Source organism: Scatophagus argus, chromosome 19 (genome assembly GCF_020382885.2).
Source record: "Scatophagus argus isolate fScaArg1 chromosome 19, fScaArg1.pri, whole genome shotgun sequence".
Taxonomy (NCBI): Eukaryota; Metazoa; Chordata; class Actinopteri; family Scatophagidae; genus Scatophagus; species Scatophagus argus.
The window spans coordinates 3,519,123-3,535,720 of NC_058511.1; the positions used below are offsets into that span (position 1 = coordinate 3,519,123).

The 16,598-nt window shown below is 43.3% G+C and overlaps 1 protein-coding gene across 1 annotated transcript; it reads left to right on the top strand.

The window, feature by feature from the left end:
- Nucleotide 1: 1 nt before the first annotated feature.
- Nucleotides 2-9,674, top strand: gnpat (glyceronephosphate O-acyltransferase). Its single transcript, XM_046372449.1, has 17 exons — nucleotides 2-175; nucleotides 1,070-1,261; nucleotides 1,504-1,680; nucleotides 1,793-1,922; nucleotides 2,111-2,238; nucleotides 2,446-2,521; nucleotides 2,829-2,980; nucleotides 3,133-3,263; nucleotides 3,913-4,163; nucleotides 4,417-4,515; nucleotides 5,092-5,265; nucleotides 5,556-5,635; nucleotides 5,780-5,920; nucleotides 6,394-6,493; nucleotides 6,576-6,669; nucleotides 7,163-7,224; nucleotides 7,333-9,674. Exons 1-17 carry the CDS (start codon nucleotides 152-154, stop codon nucleotides 7,374-7,376), a joined length of 2,055 nt encoding a protein of 684 aa, XP_046228405.1. The 5' UTR covers nucleotides 2-151; the 3' UTR covers nucleotides 7,377-9,674.
- The last annotated feature ends 6,924 nt before the right edge of the window (nucleotides 9,675-16,598 follow it).

Consider the following 16,598-nt stretch of genomic DNA (forward strand, 5'->3'; position numbering starts at 1 on the left):
GAAAAGCCCACGGAAGTGCCAGTTTACACGCCCATGCAAAGTTCTTCAGATGCTGGTACCAAGTAAAAGTGCCAAATCAAGAGGAGGAAACGTACAAATATTGGTGCACGTTTAACTCTCACTGGATGCAGTTCGTAAAGCCTGACACATTATGGCATCCGAAGCTGTTTATTCGGTAAGTGTGCTTTGCTTTCCGGAGGGCTAAGCTTTCTCAGCGGCAGCTCTCTGCTGGGAGTTAGCTCACTGCACTCTGGTTGACATTTGACATTTGATTCAAACAGATGCACGCCAAATCCATGCTTACGTGACAGCATAACACAGAAACGTACTGTTTTAATTTGTAGCTGATACCGAAAAGTCATGCAGACTTGATTAGGGGGGTTGATGTTGTGCTTAGCGCCACTTTACACTAATACAAAAGATTGTAAAGCAGTTGTTATTCCTGTACTGTAGCTTGTCGGACATTTTGTCTTAATGTAACCCGAACGGTCATACCGTTGGTACCGCACTCTTTAGTCTTTGGTCGTCGTGATTAATACTGATCTGCAATTGGGATTTCCTACAACGGTAGAGTTTTTATGCTGGCGTTCATGGTTCGTCACAATTTAACTGTTTAAACAACGAAGTGATTTCCTGCCTTAAGAGGTTCAACTCTGCGTCTGCTGCAGTTTCCCAAAGCTGCTGCTGCAGGTGTTGCTGTCTGCTCGTCTTCTGTCCCATCTCACAGGTGTGGGAAATACACGAATTGTCAAAGTATTGTTTTTAAGTACAGTTCTGAGGCGTTGGTACCTTAGACTTCCGTGCTGTTAAAAAAAAGGAAATATTGCAACGTTTACTCAACTTTAGCTGCTTACTAAACAGACTTGACTTGAAGCTGCTTTACGTTTTTGGCACAGAAGGAGTCACAGATTTTAACAGCTGTGCCTCCAAGATTTGCTCAGTGCCTTTGAGTCTGAGCGAAAACCAGCATCGCTTAAGTTTTTAATTTGTCAAAAAAAAAAAAAAGTGTGTGGTTACCAGGATAAACTGGTCTGATTCTTATCTGGGTGTGACGTTTCTGTTTTCCTAGCACAGAGACCCGATGCTGAAGAAAAGAGATGACTTTGAGGACCTCCTGGAGGAGAGGAGGACCTCCAGCGACCTGAGATACGCCCTCAAATGTTACACTCCGGTGCTTTACAAAGGACTGGCACCGTGTAAAGCCAGCGTGCTGAAGAGCATGGTGCTTCAGTCCAGTCAGCTGCACTATGTCATCAATCAGGTAAAATAGAAGTTTACTGACAGCAGGTTGCACTTTTGGTTATTCCTGATGGATGTTGTGTCACGTTTGTGCTCAGAAATCAGGTTAGTTGAAGTCCAACCTCCTTTTTTCTTCTTGTTGAATGTTTGAGTTGGTTTCACGTTGATTCATTGATGAAAGTGTACATTTTTTGTTAACAATCTGATTTTAAGTGTCGGAGGCCTACGATTTGTGACATCCGTTATTTTAAATGAAATGAAAAGGTTTCCAAAGAGACGGGCAGGGCTCCTGATGACGTCCAGGAGGAGGCGTCGGCCATCTTGGAAGAGATGGCTCACTGTCTGCAGCTCAGCACCATTCGCTTCTTTGCCTTCATGCTCAGCAAGGTCTTTAAAACCTTGTTCAGAAGCATCTGTGTCAACGAAGAGGGCATCCAGAGGGTGAGAACACACACTTGCTGGACACCGAAGCGTGAGAGAAAAGTTAAAAACGTTGTTACGGTGCCTGACGTTCACATTCAGATTAACACTGTCTCTGTTCTGTGCTTGTTAGCTCCAACAGGCCATTCAGGAGCACCCGGTGGTCCTGTTACCCAGTCACCGTAGCTACATGGACTTCCTGCTGATGTCATACATCCTGTACACGTATGACCTGGCTCTGCCTGTCATCGCTGCCGGGATGGGTGAGTGTACACACCGAGTTAGCACATTTATGCACTCTTGTGTAAACTGCAGTTCATTTAAAGGTATTTCTTATGTTTTGTCCAATGAAATCAGGTTTAGGATTTTAGAAATTCTCCTCTCTGTAACGCAGTCCAACACATCATAACTATCTGCACTTTGATGACCTCCAGTTTGTGTGTCCCTGCAGACTTCATGGGGATGAAATTTGTTGGGGAGATGCTGCGGATGTCTGGAGCTTTCTTCATTCGCAGGTCGTTTGGTGGGGACAAGCTGTACTGGTCTGTCTTCTCCGAGTACGTGAAGATCATGCTCAAGGTGAGGACGCTGCGAGCGAGCTTTTCTGCCCCGAGGCTGGGGAGACGTGGCGTTTGTTGATACCGTTTTAAGTATTCGAAAACCCTGTGTGGATTGAGAAAGAATTCGCACGCTGCATACGACTTATGTGATATTGTTATTTCTATGTCTTGTAGTAATGTTGGAAGAGATGATTTTTAATCTTTCTGTCTTTGTTGTTCACTTCAGAATGGATACGCACCTGTCGAATTTTTCCTGGAGGGGACCAGAAGCCGAACGGCGAAATCTTTGACACCAAAGTTAGGTCAGCAACAAGAAAAGCAGCTATAAGCTCTACAGTTTGTCCTGCCAGTATATTTCCATCAGAATCAGTAACAGGTTTATGTCCTAGTAGGTTTTCGCACACAGTGTGTAGAACATATAATATGATAATAACCTGATAATACCCCAGCATTGTCACTAATTAACAAAGTCAAAATACCAAAGTCTTTGCCAGCATATTTCGACCTGGTTATGCAAATGTCCCCAATGTCTTTTCACTGATGTGACCTATTTTCTTGGTTAAAGTCTTTCTCTCCCTGACTGGCACCCTCGTCTGTGTCCTCCTGCAGGTCTGTTGAACATCGTCATGGACCCATTCCTTAAAGGGGAGGTGTTTGATGTTAGCGTGGTTCCAGTCAGTATCAGCTATGAGAGGATCTTGGAGGAGGCGCTTTACGCCCGGGAACTGCTGGGTGTACCCAAACCCAAGGAGTCCACTTCAGTGAGTCTTTTAAACACCTGACACAATAAATAATACATTTATTCTTGTGCAAAAACATGTAAAAGAGATCTTTAAATCGCAGGTCATATTTAGCAGCCTGATGTGTCTTTAAACCCCAGTTTGCACATCACTTGTTCATCTCTTGTTCGTAGGGCCTGTTTAAAGCCAGGAAGGTCCTCAGTGAAGACTACGGCAGCATCCATGTCTACTTTGGTCAGCCGGTGTCTGTCAGGAGCTTAGCGGAGGGCAGAGTTAACCGCTCTCAGTTCAACCTGGTGCCAAGGTAACGATGCAGCAACATTAGATCATGTGTTGACACTAAGACATCGCGTGTGTGTTTGGTCAACACGGTGTGTAACCTTTGCTAGAGTCCTAATGGCTTTTTCACACGCGTCTCGTTATGCACCAGTAATTTTCATCCAGCAGATATATTTTGGAGATACATTCAGACTAGTTGTGTTTGCGGTTACATCAGTGTAGCTGTCTTGTGCCTGCTTTAATTGTCATACTTGAAAATGCTGAAGATTTCCGGTGACGTTTCCGTTCCCGAAGCACAGCGTTCGGTCGTCAGGTCTGACTGCTCGGCTCTAACTTCATCAGTGTCATTCCTTCTTTAACTGATGCCTGCTGCCTTCTGTTTCCTGTGGGGTCCCTGCTTCACTCAGGAGGACAGGGAGGTCCCACAACAGAAATGTAGCAGTAATGTAATCGATGCAGTATAAATAAAACAATTCTTTGGCTAAAGTGCTTCTGACTGACACTTCATGCCTGCTGCTTATCCTCGCAGGCCTGAAGGTTCTCGACCTCTGCTGCATGCTGTCGGTCGCTCCCTGTTCCGACTCGGCTCAGTGTTCAGTACAAGTGTTAGTACTCATACTCAAAGCAAATGAGTATAAGTACGTTGAATCAGTAGTCCCGCTGTCCGTTTCCAGACACATCCCCAGGAGGTCCAGCGAGCAGATCCACCGCTTCGTGAATGACTCGGCCTACGGGCTGGTGAGGGCCCAGGAGGAGAACATGGTCCTGAAGCCGTGGGTCCTTCTGGCCTCCCTGCTGCTCCAGAACCACCACCGCACCCAGACGGCGGGGCAGAAACCAGGGATGGTGCTGGACGAGCTAACTGCACAAGCTGTGTGGCTCAGAGACGTTTTCAGGCAGTACGGAGCCTTCCTCCACTGGCCCGGTACGTGATCATCGTACTGCTGGTTCTCTGCAGGCCCGCCAACAACAGGGCTCTGAGGAAGTTTAAGATGTGGTTTTAAAGGAGCGAGCACAGTAACTCGAGAATCAAAAAGGATACGAGCTCGTTAATAACCAGATATGAAGATGTGATTAGATTCATTATTTTTCTGTGATGTGTTCACCATCTTTTTCTTCTTCTTCTTCTTCTCTTCCTCATCCAGTTCTGTCTATTCAGAGTTTTCTTTCTCTTTCAGACCACACACCTCCATCAGAGGTGGTTTCCTCCAGTCTTTCCCTGCATCGAGGTCTCGTGAGAGTCTGTGAGGGCAGGGTCCAGCTGGCGGTGGAACAAGGTTTGTATCTGCTTCTGTTCGTCGCCTCGATTTGTCTTTCCATTCGTGGTTTTGATTTTATGTAACAGTTAGGCAATCCTACGAAGTGAAGTAAGAGGAAAACATTTAAAGCAGCAGCTGTTGTAAAAAGTGCCTGCAATGAAACAAAGATTTTTGACTTTCTGATTGAGCATTTTTCAAAATTTTCTTTAGTTATCAATAGACAATAGAACGTGAAGGCACATTTTCTGGTTTTCTCAAACTCAGACTTTCCCGTTATCCCATTAAAGTGAACAGTTTTGGTGGCCAACAGTTTTTTGATTTGCAAATTTAGATCACAACTTTTAGAAATAACTTTGAATGAGACATAAATCCCCATGTCAAAATAAGAACCTCAGTGATGTGAAACATTTAAGCGAATGCAGGTCAAACATTTCACTTTAAACTCCACATTTATCTTTTATAAGCTTTTATATAAAAATGAATAATTACATGGGTTGTAGCACTAATAGGCATTTGTGTCTGCTTACTGCTTAAATGTTATGTCTTTTAAAAGTGTTACTAATCCAAGATCTTCTGACTTTAAACTTGACACAGGAGGACAAGCGAGGCCGGGGGAGCCTCGCAGCACCGTCACGCCCGAGGAGGAGCTCTTGAGCCAGGCAGTCGTCGTACTCTCCTGTGCCTCGTACAGGAACCAGGGCCTGCATGTGTTTCTCCGGCCGGCTCTGCTGGCCTCGGCCATCCACGCAGCCTCCTCCACCCGGAAACGTGAGTCTGACGCTGCTGTTTGAATGTACAGTGTGATATAACGATGCCGCTTTTATCAGTAAAGGATTCAATTTAATTTAATTTCATAGAACTTTGTGCTTGAGTAAATGTATTTTGACCTGTTATTTACAGAAAATTAATCTCTTTTGCCTCAACAGATTTTCTCACCTTTTAAGGAATTTAGTGCCTGCTGAACTTCACCCTGAAAAGCCACCAGTTTTACATGTGGGTTCTACTGGGTGTTAATTATGTTTTTTTTATTTTGTTTTGTTTTGCTTTGTTTTTCCCAGAGGAGATCTTCAACAGCTTCAGCTTTCTAAGGAACATGTTCTCCAACGAGTTCATCCTCTGTCCTGGAGCTACAGTGCAGGTGAAGATTAACTTTCAAATGTAGTAAAATAATGAAATAAATATTTAAATGTCACCCCGATGTAGAAAAAATGCAGTGAATCAGTTACTGTATGCCCATTCAGACAGGCAGTATAATATTTTGTTCTTTCATTATGTCTTGTAGGACTTTGAGGAGGCCTGTTACCTGCTGGTGAAGACCGGAGCTCTACAGGTTTCCCAAAACGAGGTTCTGATAACAGAAAGAGGACACAGAACAATGGCTTTCCTCACCAGCATGCTGGACCCGTTCTTACAGGGCTACCAGGTGAGGGAGGCACATGTCCGTCTGCATCTGCTGCACTAACGTTCCTGCACTTTATTAGACGTGAACACACAATTTATCAGATGAAAGTTCCTTATGTCCTGTTTTGTTCCAGGCCACATATTGACAGATTCATGAAGTCTTTATGATCCTTTGTGGGCTTTTTAAATACATTAGTGTGAAATGTGTAAATTCATTTCAATTTTAGTTGTTTTTTCTCTATGTTAAAACACAGCATGTCCACTTGTAATTAATACAACAAAAAGCCGCACATCATGCATCTGCAGCACCAAGCTGTTCATTTTCTATGCGTTGTTTTCTGATTGTTTCACTTCAACTTTTGTTTTGTTGCGTCAGAATTCATGCTGGGAGTTCAAACTGCAAACTGCAAACTGTGTCCCCTACAGGATGCAGGTATTACATCCTTAATTTTGATGGGTGTGTATGTGTGTGTGTGTGTGTGTGTGTCTGCTCAGATGGTGTGCCGGTTCCTGTGTGAAGAGGCCAACGAGACACTGACAGACAAACAGTTCGTTCCTGCCGTCCGCAAGTTCATCATCAAACACCTCCTTGCAGGTCTTCGTCTAAAAGTCATCTTACTTCTGCCCGTTTTTACCTCAGCCCTCCATGAACTCACCGTGTGTCATGTGACTTCCAGGTAGTCTAAGATACGCTGAGGTGTTGTCGTCCGACCTCCAGAAGAACAGCCTGGCAGCTTTGCTAAGACTCGGAGCTGTACGGAGGATCAAAGGGTACGTTGGACTCCATCTTCCTGGTGTCCCTGGTTGGTTCGATTGGTTGAGGCCAGTCAGTCAAACCAGTGACATTTTTACTGCATGTCGAGGAGGAAAAATATCCTCTGGAAACTACCTGAATATTTCAATACCAAACCTGTGATATATGAGGCAGGCATGTTGCTTAATATTCAGTTTATCAGGATGATTACTGTTTACTGATGATTACTTTTTTTTTTTTAGTGGCACGAAGGTTTAAATTTTGAGACAAGCTTGCTCTCCAAAAATCTTTCACTTGGAAAATTGAAAGAAACAAGAATCTTCAACTGCGAAACCATTTGTGCGACTAGACGCCAAAGTTGATTTACGCCTCCCTGCCAGTGCGTTTGTGCTGATGAAAAGTGGGAGCATCTATTTCAAGCAAGCGATGTCCTTTTTAAGTGTGGATGATCCACAGACAGCACTGTTAAAAGTTTTGTGCCGAAAATAACCTTCGCTGTTGTTACTTCAGAGACAAGCAGGAGACTTTAAAGGTCAACAAGGTGATGGTGAACTCGCTGGAAGACACTCTGGGTAAGAAACAAGCTGCCAGTTGGATTTAAAACACCCAGCAGGAATAAATATTGTTTGGTTGTCTTCCCCGGCCCTGAAAACAAACCTCAAATTTGTCTCCGTGTGCAGGAGGAAAACTGCCCACTCAGAAAGCTGTCGTCGCCCGACTTTAATTCACCGACCTCACGAGGGGACCGAGGAGGGTCGACTCTTTATGGCCGCGTCGACTTGACGTCTCGGCTCTTGTTTGCCGCACTGCTTTCTATGAGAGATGGAACAAAAGAGTCGCCATGTGGAGACAACTCAACCTTTTTCCTTCTCTTTCGCCTTTTTCCCTCTCTCTCTGACTCTTCTATTAAAACCCTTTTCCTGTGTGTTCATAAAGCAAGGGCTCAGCGTTGCCTCTGATGGCGAACGCTCGGCTCTTTCACTCACTCTGAGCGACTGACCGTGCCAAAGCTTGCGGATGCGGCGACTCCACTCGCGATGGCGGCCGTCCTCCATTAACGCATTAACACTCAGTGTGGCGTTTCTGTGTGTTATCTTTCAGTCCCTCTTTTCATCTGTGTTTGTCTTTTGTCTCTTTCGTTTCCTCCGTGAGCACTTTAATGAATTTATTCACGTAATGTGATGTGGACCTACGTCTTCACTCGCTTTTATCTTATTTTCCTGTTTTATGTTTAACAAAAGTTGCTAAAAATGTTGGTTAAAGAGGTTTGGGTGGTTGCATATTTAACTTTTGTTTAAAAAAGAAAAGAGTTTGCTTTGCACCGTATGGAAGAAAGTGTTGATGTATTTGGGTTGAAGTGCTTCAGGAGTAGCTTTTCCCAGGGGTCACTGCTGCGTTTAAACCGCGCCGGTTCGGGTTTGCCACCCGCCCTCAGGCCTTTTGCCAACACACCCGAGCCTCTCAGACAAGCAGTGCGTTCGTCTTTGTTTACACGGTGGAGATAAAGCTACAAGTCGAATGTCACTGTCACAGAGCTGCCAAACTGCATGTCAGACTGCAGGTAGTTAAACTGAAGTACTACCAGCTGCACCAAAGGAATACGTTTTGGCTTTTTTCTTTTGTTCACTGTTGGAGATAATTTACATACTTTTCATATTCTCAAGTCTAGAATAGTTTGTGAAGTTCCTTCAAAGTTACTGAATTTTTTAAAGCCAGAATATATTAAGGCGGTTTTATATTCGGCCTTTATTTATTGTCAAAGCGACGCACGATATCATTTTGTTACAAGGAAAGAAGAAATGAAAGGAAAATCGTAGCAGCAGCTGTAACAAAAGCTCAGAGGGACAGTGCAGGTCAGGACTTAATGTAAAAAAGAGTTTTGAAAGAACCAGGCCAACAGGTAAATTATTTTTCAGCACTCAGGATTACCGACTGTGTTCATTTCATTTTTTTTAATTCACATTTTCCAAATTAGTTTAGCTACAGAAGTCCTCATTTTGAAGCTATTTATTTGGTTGTTGACTAGCAGTGTTTTCATGTTGACTTTGAAATCATATTCCACTGGTGTTAGCAGATTGAGGTTCTGCAGAAACGGGAAGGAAGAAGTAAAAATCTAATCGCTTGAGTTAAACCTCACGGCAGAACCAAACAGCTTTTCCAAACAGGTTTTCTGGCACTTTGACAGTAAGAACATCAGTCCAATTCTGGCTCTAATTCCTGCTGGTTGTTGTGTGATGCTGGTGACGGCACGAACGCCACACATTTTCTGATGCGTCCCTTTTCCACTACAAACAACCATCTGTCTGTCTGACGAAACAAGATAGAAAGATTTAAACAGGAAACGTCTAATTCGGTGCCGTCTTCTCTGTACCTGATGCTTGGTTGTAAGAACAGGGACTGGCAGGTTTGGTATCCAGCCCTCCTCCAAGTTGTGTGTGATATTTGGCGTTTTGTTTGTGAGGGGGAAAAAAGTAGCATTAAAACTAACCTGAAACTTAGTCTTCTGTGAGAAGAAAGTTAAAGTTTCAGCGTTCTGACTCATCAGTACTGATGAACGGCTCTCATCTGTTAATATGAGGACGTGATGTTCCTGCTACAAACGGCAGAAAGTTGGTTTGGCTGCAGGAAGTTTTCCATCTTGAAGTTTATCTTTCATTTTTTAAAAAAAAGCCAAACACATGTATAAAAGCTTAAATCACAATATTATTTCATCACCAAATTTGCCAGATGGTAAACTTGTTGCAAGTCTTCACTCTCGAGTTTAACTCAGCCAACACCAAAGCCACACAACAACAATCTGCAGCCACGCAGACGTCATCCAAAGTGTGAGTGTGTTAGCGCTTAAACTGTTGGTTTTTTGGGGGGTTTTTCAGCATTAATTAACAGCTTTTATACTGTTAAAATATCTGAAAACTGTATAACGTTTGTGTGTGTGTGTGTGCGTGCGTGCATGTGCCTTTTAGTACCAAGTGTGCAGGTCATTGAAATACAATATAATGTTAATAAAGTGTTTTAAAATACACACTTCAGCCCACGTTGTGTCTGTCTTGTAGATAAACTGGACCTTCATCCCCCTCAAAGCCAAGGCCTCTTGTGACAAACTACTGTGCAACACTTTGATGCTCGTATTTGATGTGTTTCCACAAGCCAACAGTGAAAATCTTAGGTTCGAGTAGAGTTTTAGTAGAAAAGTATTGATCAGGGCGGCGTTAGATGTGAAGCACGTTAAAGAAGAAGAAGAAATTGGATGTAAAAAGCTTTAACTCTGTTCACAGGAGCTTTACCTCAGACATGAACGTGGTTATGCAGGGACACACGGTGTGGTTATGGACCCTCTGAGTCAACAGGAACTTGTGACGTTTCTTTTTTGGCTCATGACCACTTGGCTCAATCAGAGAAATTTTTTCCTGCTCGCTCTTTTAGTGTGAAGGATTTCTGGAAGAGGTGTAGGAGCATCCAGCATTTCACAAGAAAAACTGAGAAAACCCTTAAAATATAATATGTATATTTTTAAATCCCTTTAAACCCCTTAAAATGCAGTCCTTGGAGGATGTGGAGCCACAGTTAGGAATCAATAACTGATCTGTGCCAGCTGCTCTCATGTCATTCGGTGGGAGGGATCAGTACACCACTCTGACCTCTAGGTGTCACACTTGCCCCTCTGTGAGCTATTTGTTCATGGCTGATTGTTGATGCACACACACACACACACACACACACACACACACTATCACAGCAGCATTTTTCATCGTGTTTTGTGGCTCTGCTGCTGAGTAAGATTCTGCTGCCAGCAAATCCACCACTTTCCATCCATATTGCCCTTTCTCTCATACTCACTCAGTCTCCGACAAATTATAGGTTCATCTAAAGTTGCCAGACCAAATTGCTTATACACACACTCCATCCATCCATCCATCTCCTCCTTTCTCCTGCTTTCTCTTTCTCTCCCTCCATCCACATCCATCTCCCTGCTGGTTGTGTATAATAGTGTCAGCCACAGCCGTATCAGCACTTTATCGGCTACGTTATGACAAGCTGCACTGAAGGGGGGCACCTGCACCTGCACCTGCACATGCACTCAGGTACACACATACAGGAGGGCAGCATCTTAATAAAGTAGCCTTTGGCCTGTAGCAGCTGCTGGGAAAGCAAAGCAACAGACAGCTGCTGTTTTACGAGCAGGAGTGCAGTACGTTTGGTTTTGTTCCTTTAAGTCTGATCTTCCTTTGCTTTGTGTATGTGTGTGTGGGCGTCTGCGTGCAGATGTGATTCAGAGCAAACTGGCCTGGTGTTGAGCCCAGAGGGGGTTTGTGGGGGTCTTTATGAAGGTAAATGGACTGAAAAGAGAAAAAAACAGGACCCTGGTGTGTAATGTTTCAGCAGTTAACCTTAGGTAACGGTGGGCTGATGGGTTCAGCTCATTTGCTCCAGCAGATCCTGTTTATCAGAGCTGTGCTGGAGGGCCGGGACATTTACATACAGTATGGAGCCTTTCAGGGATTCCCGAGGGGGGTCCGGGAGAGTCCAGGAGGCTGCAGAGAGGCTCCCGGCTGAGCGATCCTGAGCATCTCAGGATCTGTAAGCACACGATGCTCTGAGAGCTCATCTTCATGGGTAAAAACTTTTCAAACCTCAGGAACTGTAATCAAATATCCATAAATTACAAAGAAATTCAATAGGGAGTTCCAGCAGTTTGAAGGAAATTATACTTTATGGCCCAAAATTCCATTTAAGGTGTCCCCAGAGGAGTGCAATTGAATAAAAAGTCACAGCCTTTGGGGTTTTTTGTTCTTGCAGTTTTTTTTCCTCAGGTGTTCAGGTGAGATCCCACAGTGCTTCAGTCCCCCCTTTCACGACATGATTAGCATTTCCTGTAATGGACATTTTGAGCAGGAAGAGGACAGCAGCGATCACCTCTGCTCGTCTGTCAGCGCATTTACTCAGGTACTTTAGATACTTGTACTTTACTTGAGTATTTCCACTTAAAAAGAAACAAAAAAAAAACACAAAGACATGAGATGAGGATGAATTTTGTTTTCCACATTTTGCTGATGATACTTCTTGACTTTTACTTGAGTAGACTTTTACTCTGAGAGTTCTTTTGTTTTTTTTTCCCAAACTGCTTCCATCATCTTGGCCTTTGATTTTAAATTCTTCAGTTAGGAAACAATTGTCTATGTCCATTTTTCTGCACCACACAGAAATTCTGCACTCTGTTGAGACTGACTGTGGGGAGTTGGCATGAGTTTGCTATATGAACAAATACACTTTCGGGCAGAACAAATAATCAGATGACATCTGGCGTCGACTTCCAGCTGCCTTTAAGGTGCGTGTTTCATGTTTTTACGCCACCTGCTGCCTGTCTTTGCTTCTTATCTCTATTCACTATGTCTGATCCTGCAGGTAACCCATCAGCCTTTTGTTTCCATTTCTAATCGCATCCCATCTAACCACAATTATAAAAATGCTTCTCTACAGTCGCTCTGATCCGCTCGCACACCACTACAGCATAACCTCTGAACTGGACCTGGATTATTTTCATTCAACAAAAGTACACCTTAAACACACACACAAAATCATCAGCAACATAAAATGTGTCTGAAATGCATGTATGTGGGTGTGGATCAGATGAGCCGTCTGCTCTCTGGGCACAAATGACACGTTCAGGGCGAACAGTCGTCGTTAAGTTATGTACTGATTTCAGATTTCTTCTTCACCATTTACTGTTAATGTATTCCTCTTTTTCTGTTTTATAATACATCAAAGATAATCTCCTCTAAGATCAGCCATTAGTTCTGAATGAAAACATTTGCATTTTTAACCATATTTGCATAATACACACACTCATGGATCTAATATGCGCTGCTAATGTCTGCAATTAGCCAGAATTTGATTTCCTATTCTTCAGCAATGCATTTACTTTAAAGTTTAAAGCACACACACACACTAATGCATACATCTGCTCACTGGAGTGCCTCTATATACATACACATAGTCATACACACACACACACACTTCCTCTCAGTGTCCTGTGAGATTGCATGAGCTGCCAGTTCTTGACAGCGAGATAAATAATAATCCTTTGATGGATGCTGCCGTGAAGTGAAAGCTCAAGGAAGATTTAATGAAATCCAATAGAATCTAATTGAAGTGCTGTGAGTGTGTGCGTGTTTATGTGTGCCTGTGTAAAACATATGTGTGTGTGTGTGTGTGTGTAGTGGAACGACTCCCTCAACATTCTGACTGAATAGCAGCTCACCTGAGCAGTCTACCTGTGAGAAAGAAAAGGAAATCTTACCTAAACTGATGTGATTTGAAGCATTAGGTCCAACACCCCAACCCTCATGTCTCTCAACGTCCCTCCTCCGTTTGTCCAATTTACAAGGTTCAAATAACAGAAAAGCACAAATTATGACTATTTCCGACTGAGGCACTTGGGGAAAAGAACAGCAACTGTGGGGAGTTTCTGATGTGGATGATAAAGTTTAATCTTTCTGTTTCAAGAATATTTTATTTATGTAAGAGTTGTGAGTCATAGAGAGGAAATTGCTTTTATTCTTTCTTTGTAAATCAGGAACGAGTGCGGCTGACAGCTACAATAAGCTGGCATTATTAACCTTTTTTAATAGAGTCTCACTGCTGTCTGACTTTGGGATTCGTGTTTCATTCTCTTCTCTCTCGGTTAATGAACTTGTGAGGAGTAAAGAATGATAGGAACACAGTGATTCGACACTGCGCCGTCTGCTTAACCTTCTCATTGTCTGTAACCACATGAAGGAGAAAACAACTGTAAATCGTTCCATTAATTTGTCTTCTACTGAAGGGACAAGGAAAGCAGTAAGTTGTAGACATCAGAAAATCAATCACTAAACACGCAGCACCGTAACAACCTCTGCCTCTGGCACATGTGAACACGTCGCGTATTTAGAGTTTAATCCACAACAGCACCTGCTAGTTTACAAGCTCCAAGAGTTAAAGTCAGTGAAAACCTCTCGCTGAGCTCCCAGCCGACACTCTGTCTGCTACAGCAAACCGCGGCGGAGGCTCGGAAACCGAAGAAGCTGAACTTCTGCCGCCCTCCGTGGGGCTTTTTAAAGGTAAAAAGGTAAATCTGCATCTAATTAAAATGACAGGATGGGTAAACTTCCTCTTCCTCCCCACAGTGTGAGTGCTCTCTGGTGGCCAGAGTAACTTTCATAATTATGAGTGAGCTGATCATTGAGGAGGACAGAGCAAATCAGCCTTGCGATGAAATGTGCGAGGGGGGATTCATGCATCACCAGGTGAGCCATCACAGGTGAAAATGGTGCTGGAAATTTCATTTTATACGGCAGATTCACAACATTTCAAGGTTCATATATTGTCAGCATTAACCCTAATCCTAACCCTAAAATGTGTTTTAACTATACGTTTAAGACTTTTACATCTACATTATATTGACAAAGGTATTGGGACACCTGACCATTACACCGTCAGGGACTTGAATGACATCTCATTCTATATGCACAGACAGCTTTGTAGCTCTAACAGCTTCCACTCTTCTGTGAGGGCTTTCCACAAGATTTTGGAGGAATTTGAGAGCTCACACACTGATGTTGGACCAAAAGGCCTGGCTCACAATCTCCGTTCCAGTTCATCCCAAAGGTGTTGGATGGGGTTGAGGTCAGGACTCTGTGTGGGCCAGTCAAGTTCTTCCACACCAAACTCATCCAACCATGTCTTTATGGAGCTTTGCTTTGTGCACTGGGGCACAGTCATGCTGGAATAGAAAAGGGCCTTCAACAAACTGGTGCCACAAAGTTGGAAGCATAGCATTGTCCAAAATGTCTTGGTATGCTGAAGCAAGCTACTTTACCGTTCAGCTGTAATGAGAAGTGGCTAACAGAAGCAGAAAGTGGCTGCACAGACAGCGTTTACACTTCACGACAGGAGTGGCCTGGGAATGGAATGAAAGGTGCCCTAATTTGCACATTTTCATTAAGTATTACTTGAACGTGTTCTAAACAACACGACTAAGGCGCACCTGCCAACATGCTGTCAACTTATGCCACAACCACAGATTGGATTTCCAACAAATTTTTAATACTGTCTTCCTTTCCCCATTATCAGCATGTTTCACAACAGGAGCTTCACTTTCTGTCGTGACTGCAGCTGAAATGGGATGTGAGACCAGACAAGTTTAATTATTTCAGCCAATCAGCACATATCTGCTACCAATTAGCTCTATGCACACAGACACACGTGTAGGAAGTGTAAGAAGAATAGCAGCAGATTTAAACTAGTGATTAGCTCTTCAGTTATTCCATGTTGTTTTGATCGAACCAGAAATAGACAATTTACATGTTTTCGTGTCTGCAGCTGCTCCACCTCAGCTCCTCCGATGGAAACAGGGGTGTGTGCCTTCTTTGTCCTAAAATCAATGATCAGCTCCTTGGTTTTGTTGTTCTTTGTGCACTTAATGCAACTTAATAATCACCTTTGCAAGATGAACATGAAGTATGTTATGAACACTTTATACATCTCTCTGCTTTTAAGACGATATGAATCGTGCTTCATTTCAAATATCTCAAACACGGACTTTTTGAAAAGAAAGGAAAATTCGTCCACTGGCTTCAAAGCTACGATTCAGAGTAACAGGAGTGACAGTTGAAGAAGTCAAAGTCTTTCAAATGCCGTAGTAATAATTCTCGAGTAAAATGTTATCTCCACAACCAGAGAGCTAAGAGATGACCCGTTTGTTTTTGTTCCTGTAAACTTTATCAGGTCATTTTCATGGAGAAACAAGAGCTTTTGTACACAGATAAAAAGTGATCATTTCATTTCATTTGAAGAAAAAATCCTTCCACATGTAGTTTAGCATTTCACATTTAGCTCCACCACGTTATCATCCCAACTTGTCACAATGAAACCGCAGTTCCCAGTGAAATGTGTCAACACCTGCTGGATGGAGGAGTGAACATGCACCACCAGAAGAGGAGTCCTAATTTCACTTTTCATGTAGCACAACCAGCAGCGAATATTTTTGCGTCACAGTGAGACGTCTCAGCTCTTGATCAGATTAACAGTCATTAGGCGACGGTCTTGCTTTCCGCACGTGGTCTGTCGGAATAGCTTTGATAACGGTATTATAAACTCAAGTTGTGAGGCGACATAAGAGCAAAGTGAAGGAAATGCAGGAAACATTGCTTTTGTGAGTCATTTGTTCATTTTGTTGTTTTTATTTTTGAGCCTTCCCATTCGTGACTGTTACTGCCAGAACTGAACTTGGGCAGGACAGAAGAGCAGCACGAAAGCAGAAATATGACGCGAGTGAAACCGAGGTCAGTGGTGATGAGATTCTTGTCTTTGCTGCAGCCACCCGGCAGGATTTCAGGTCAATATGATCCTTGTTTAACTTCCTCACAACTTACAAAAGGGCATAAATACTCTGGTAGAACACCAGTCTAGCAATTAGCTTCAAGGTCTCTTGAGTTTATGTTTTTTTTTTTCCTCTCTTCTCTCCCCTCATGCAGCAGGTCAGCAAGGCAGATGAAAATAATCATAAAATAAATTGGTACAGTCGAAAACAAATACGATGACTGAGCCCTTTTTTATTTTCTTTCTGTTTTGCATCATGGCCCTGGCATGAAGTGCACAGCTAATTTATTCGAAGCATAAAACTCACACCACGAAACATGACTCGCACACAAAACCACAGCCGGACGCGAGCCTGCACAAACCCCCACCTCAGCAGCCGCCTGTCTGAACACATTCGCTGTAATGTGGAGGAATGGGACTCGGTCGGAGAGAACAGAGAGGTGGTGGTCCGCGATGCAGTTGGCGGGGGGTGGGGGGTGACATGATAGACCAGAGAAGCTGTTAATGCATTGCTGTGATCTGTGGCCTGAGAACAGACAAGTGGCACCGCTGCGACAGGAGGACAGTAAGAGAGAGAGAAAGTGAGATG

Excerpts from the sequence above, each read along its gene's own strand:
- gnpat (XM_046372449.1), top strand. The coding sequence starts at position 152 with ATGGCATCCGAAGCTGTTTATTCG. Across the intron at positions 3,264-3,912 it reads CAGTTCAACCTGGTGCCAAG|ACACATCCCCAGGAGGTCCA; the intron begins GTAACGATGCAG and ends GTCCGTTTCCAG. Across the intron at positions 5,921-6,393 it reads CGTTCTTACAGGGCTACCAG|ATGGTGTGCCGGTTCCTGTG; the intron begins GTGAGGGAGGCA and ends GTGTCTGCTCAG.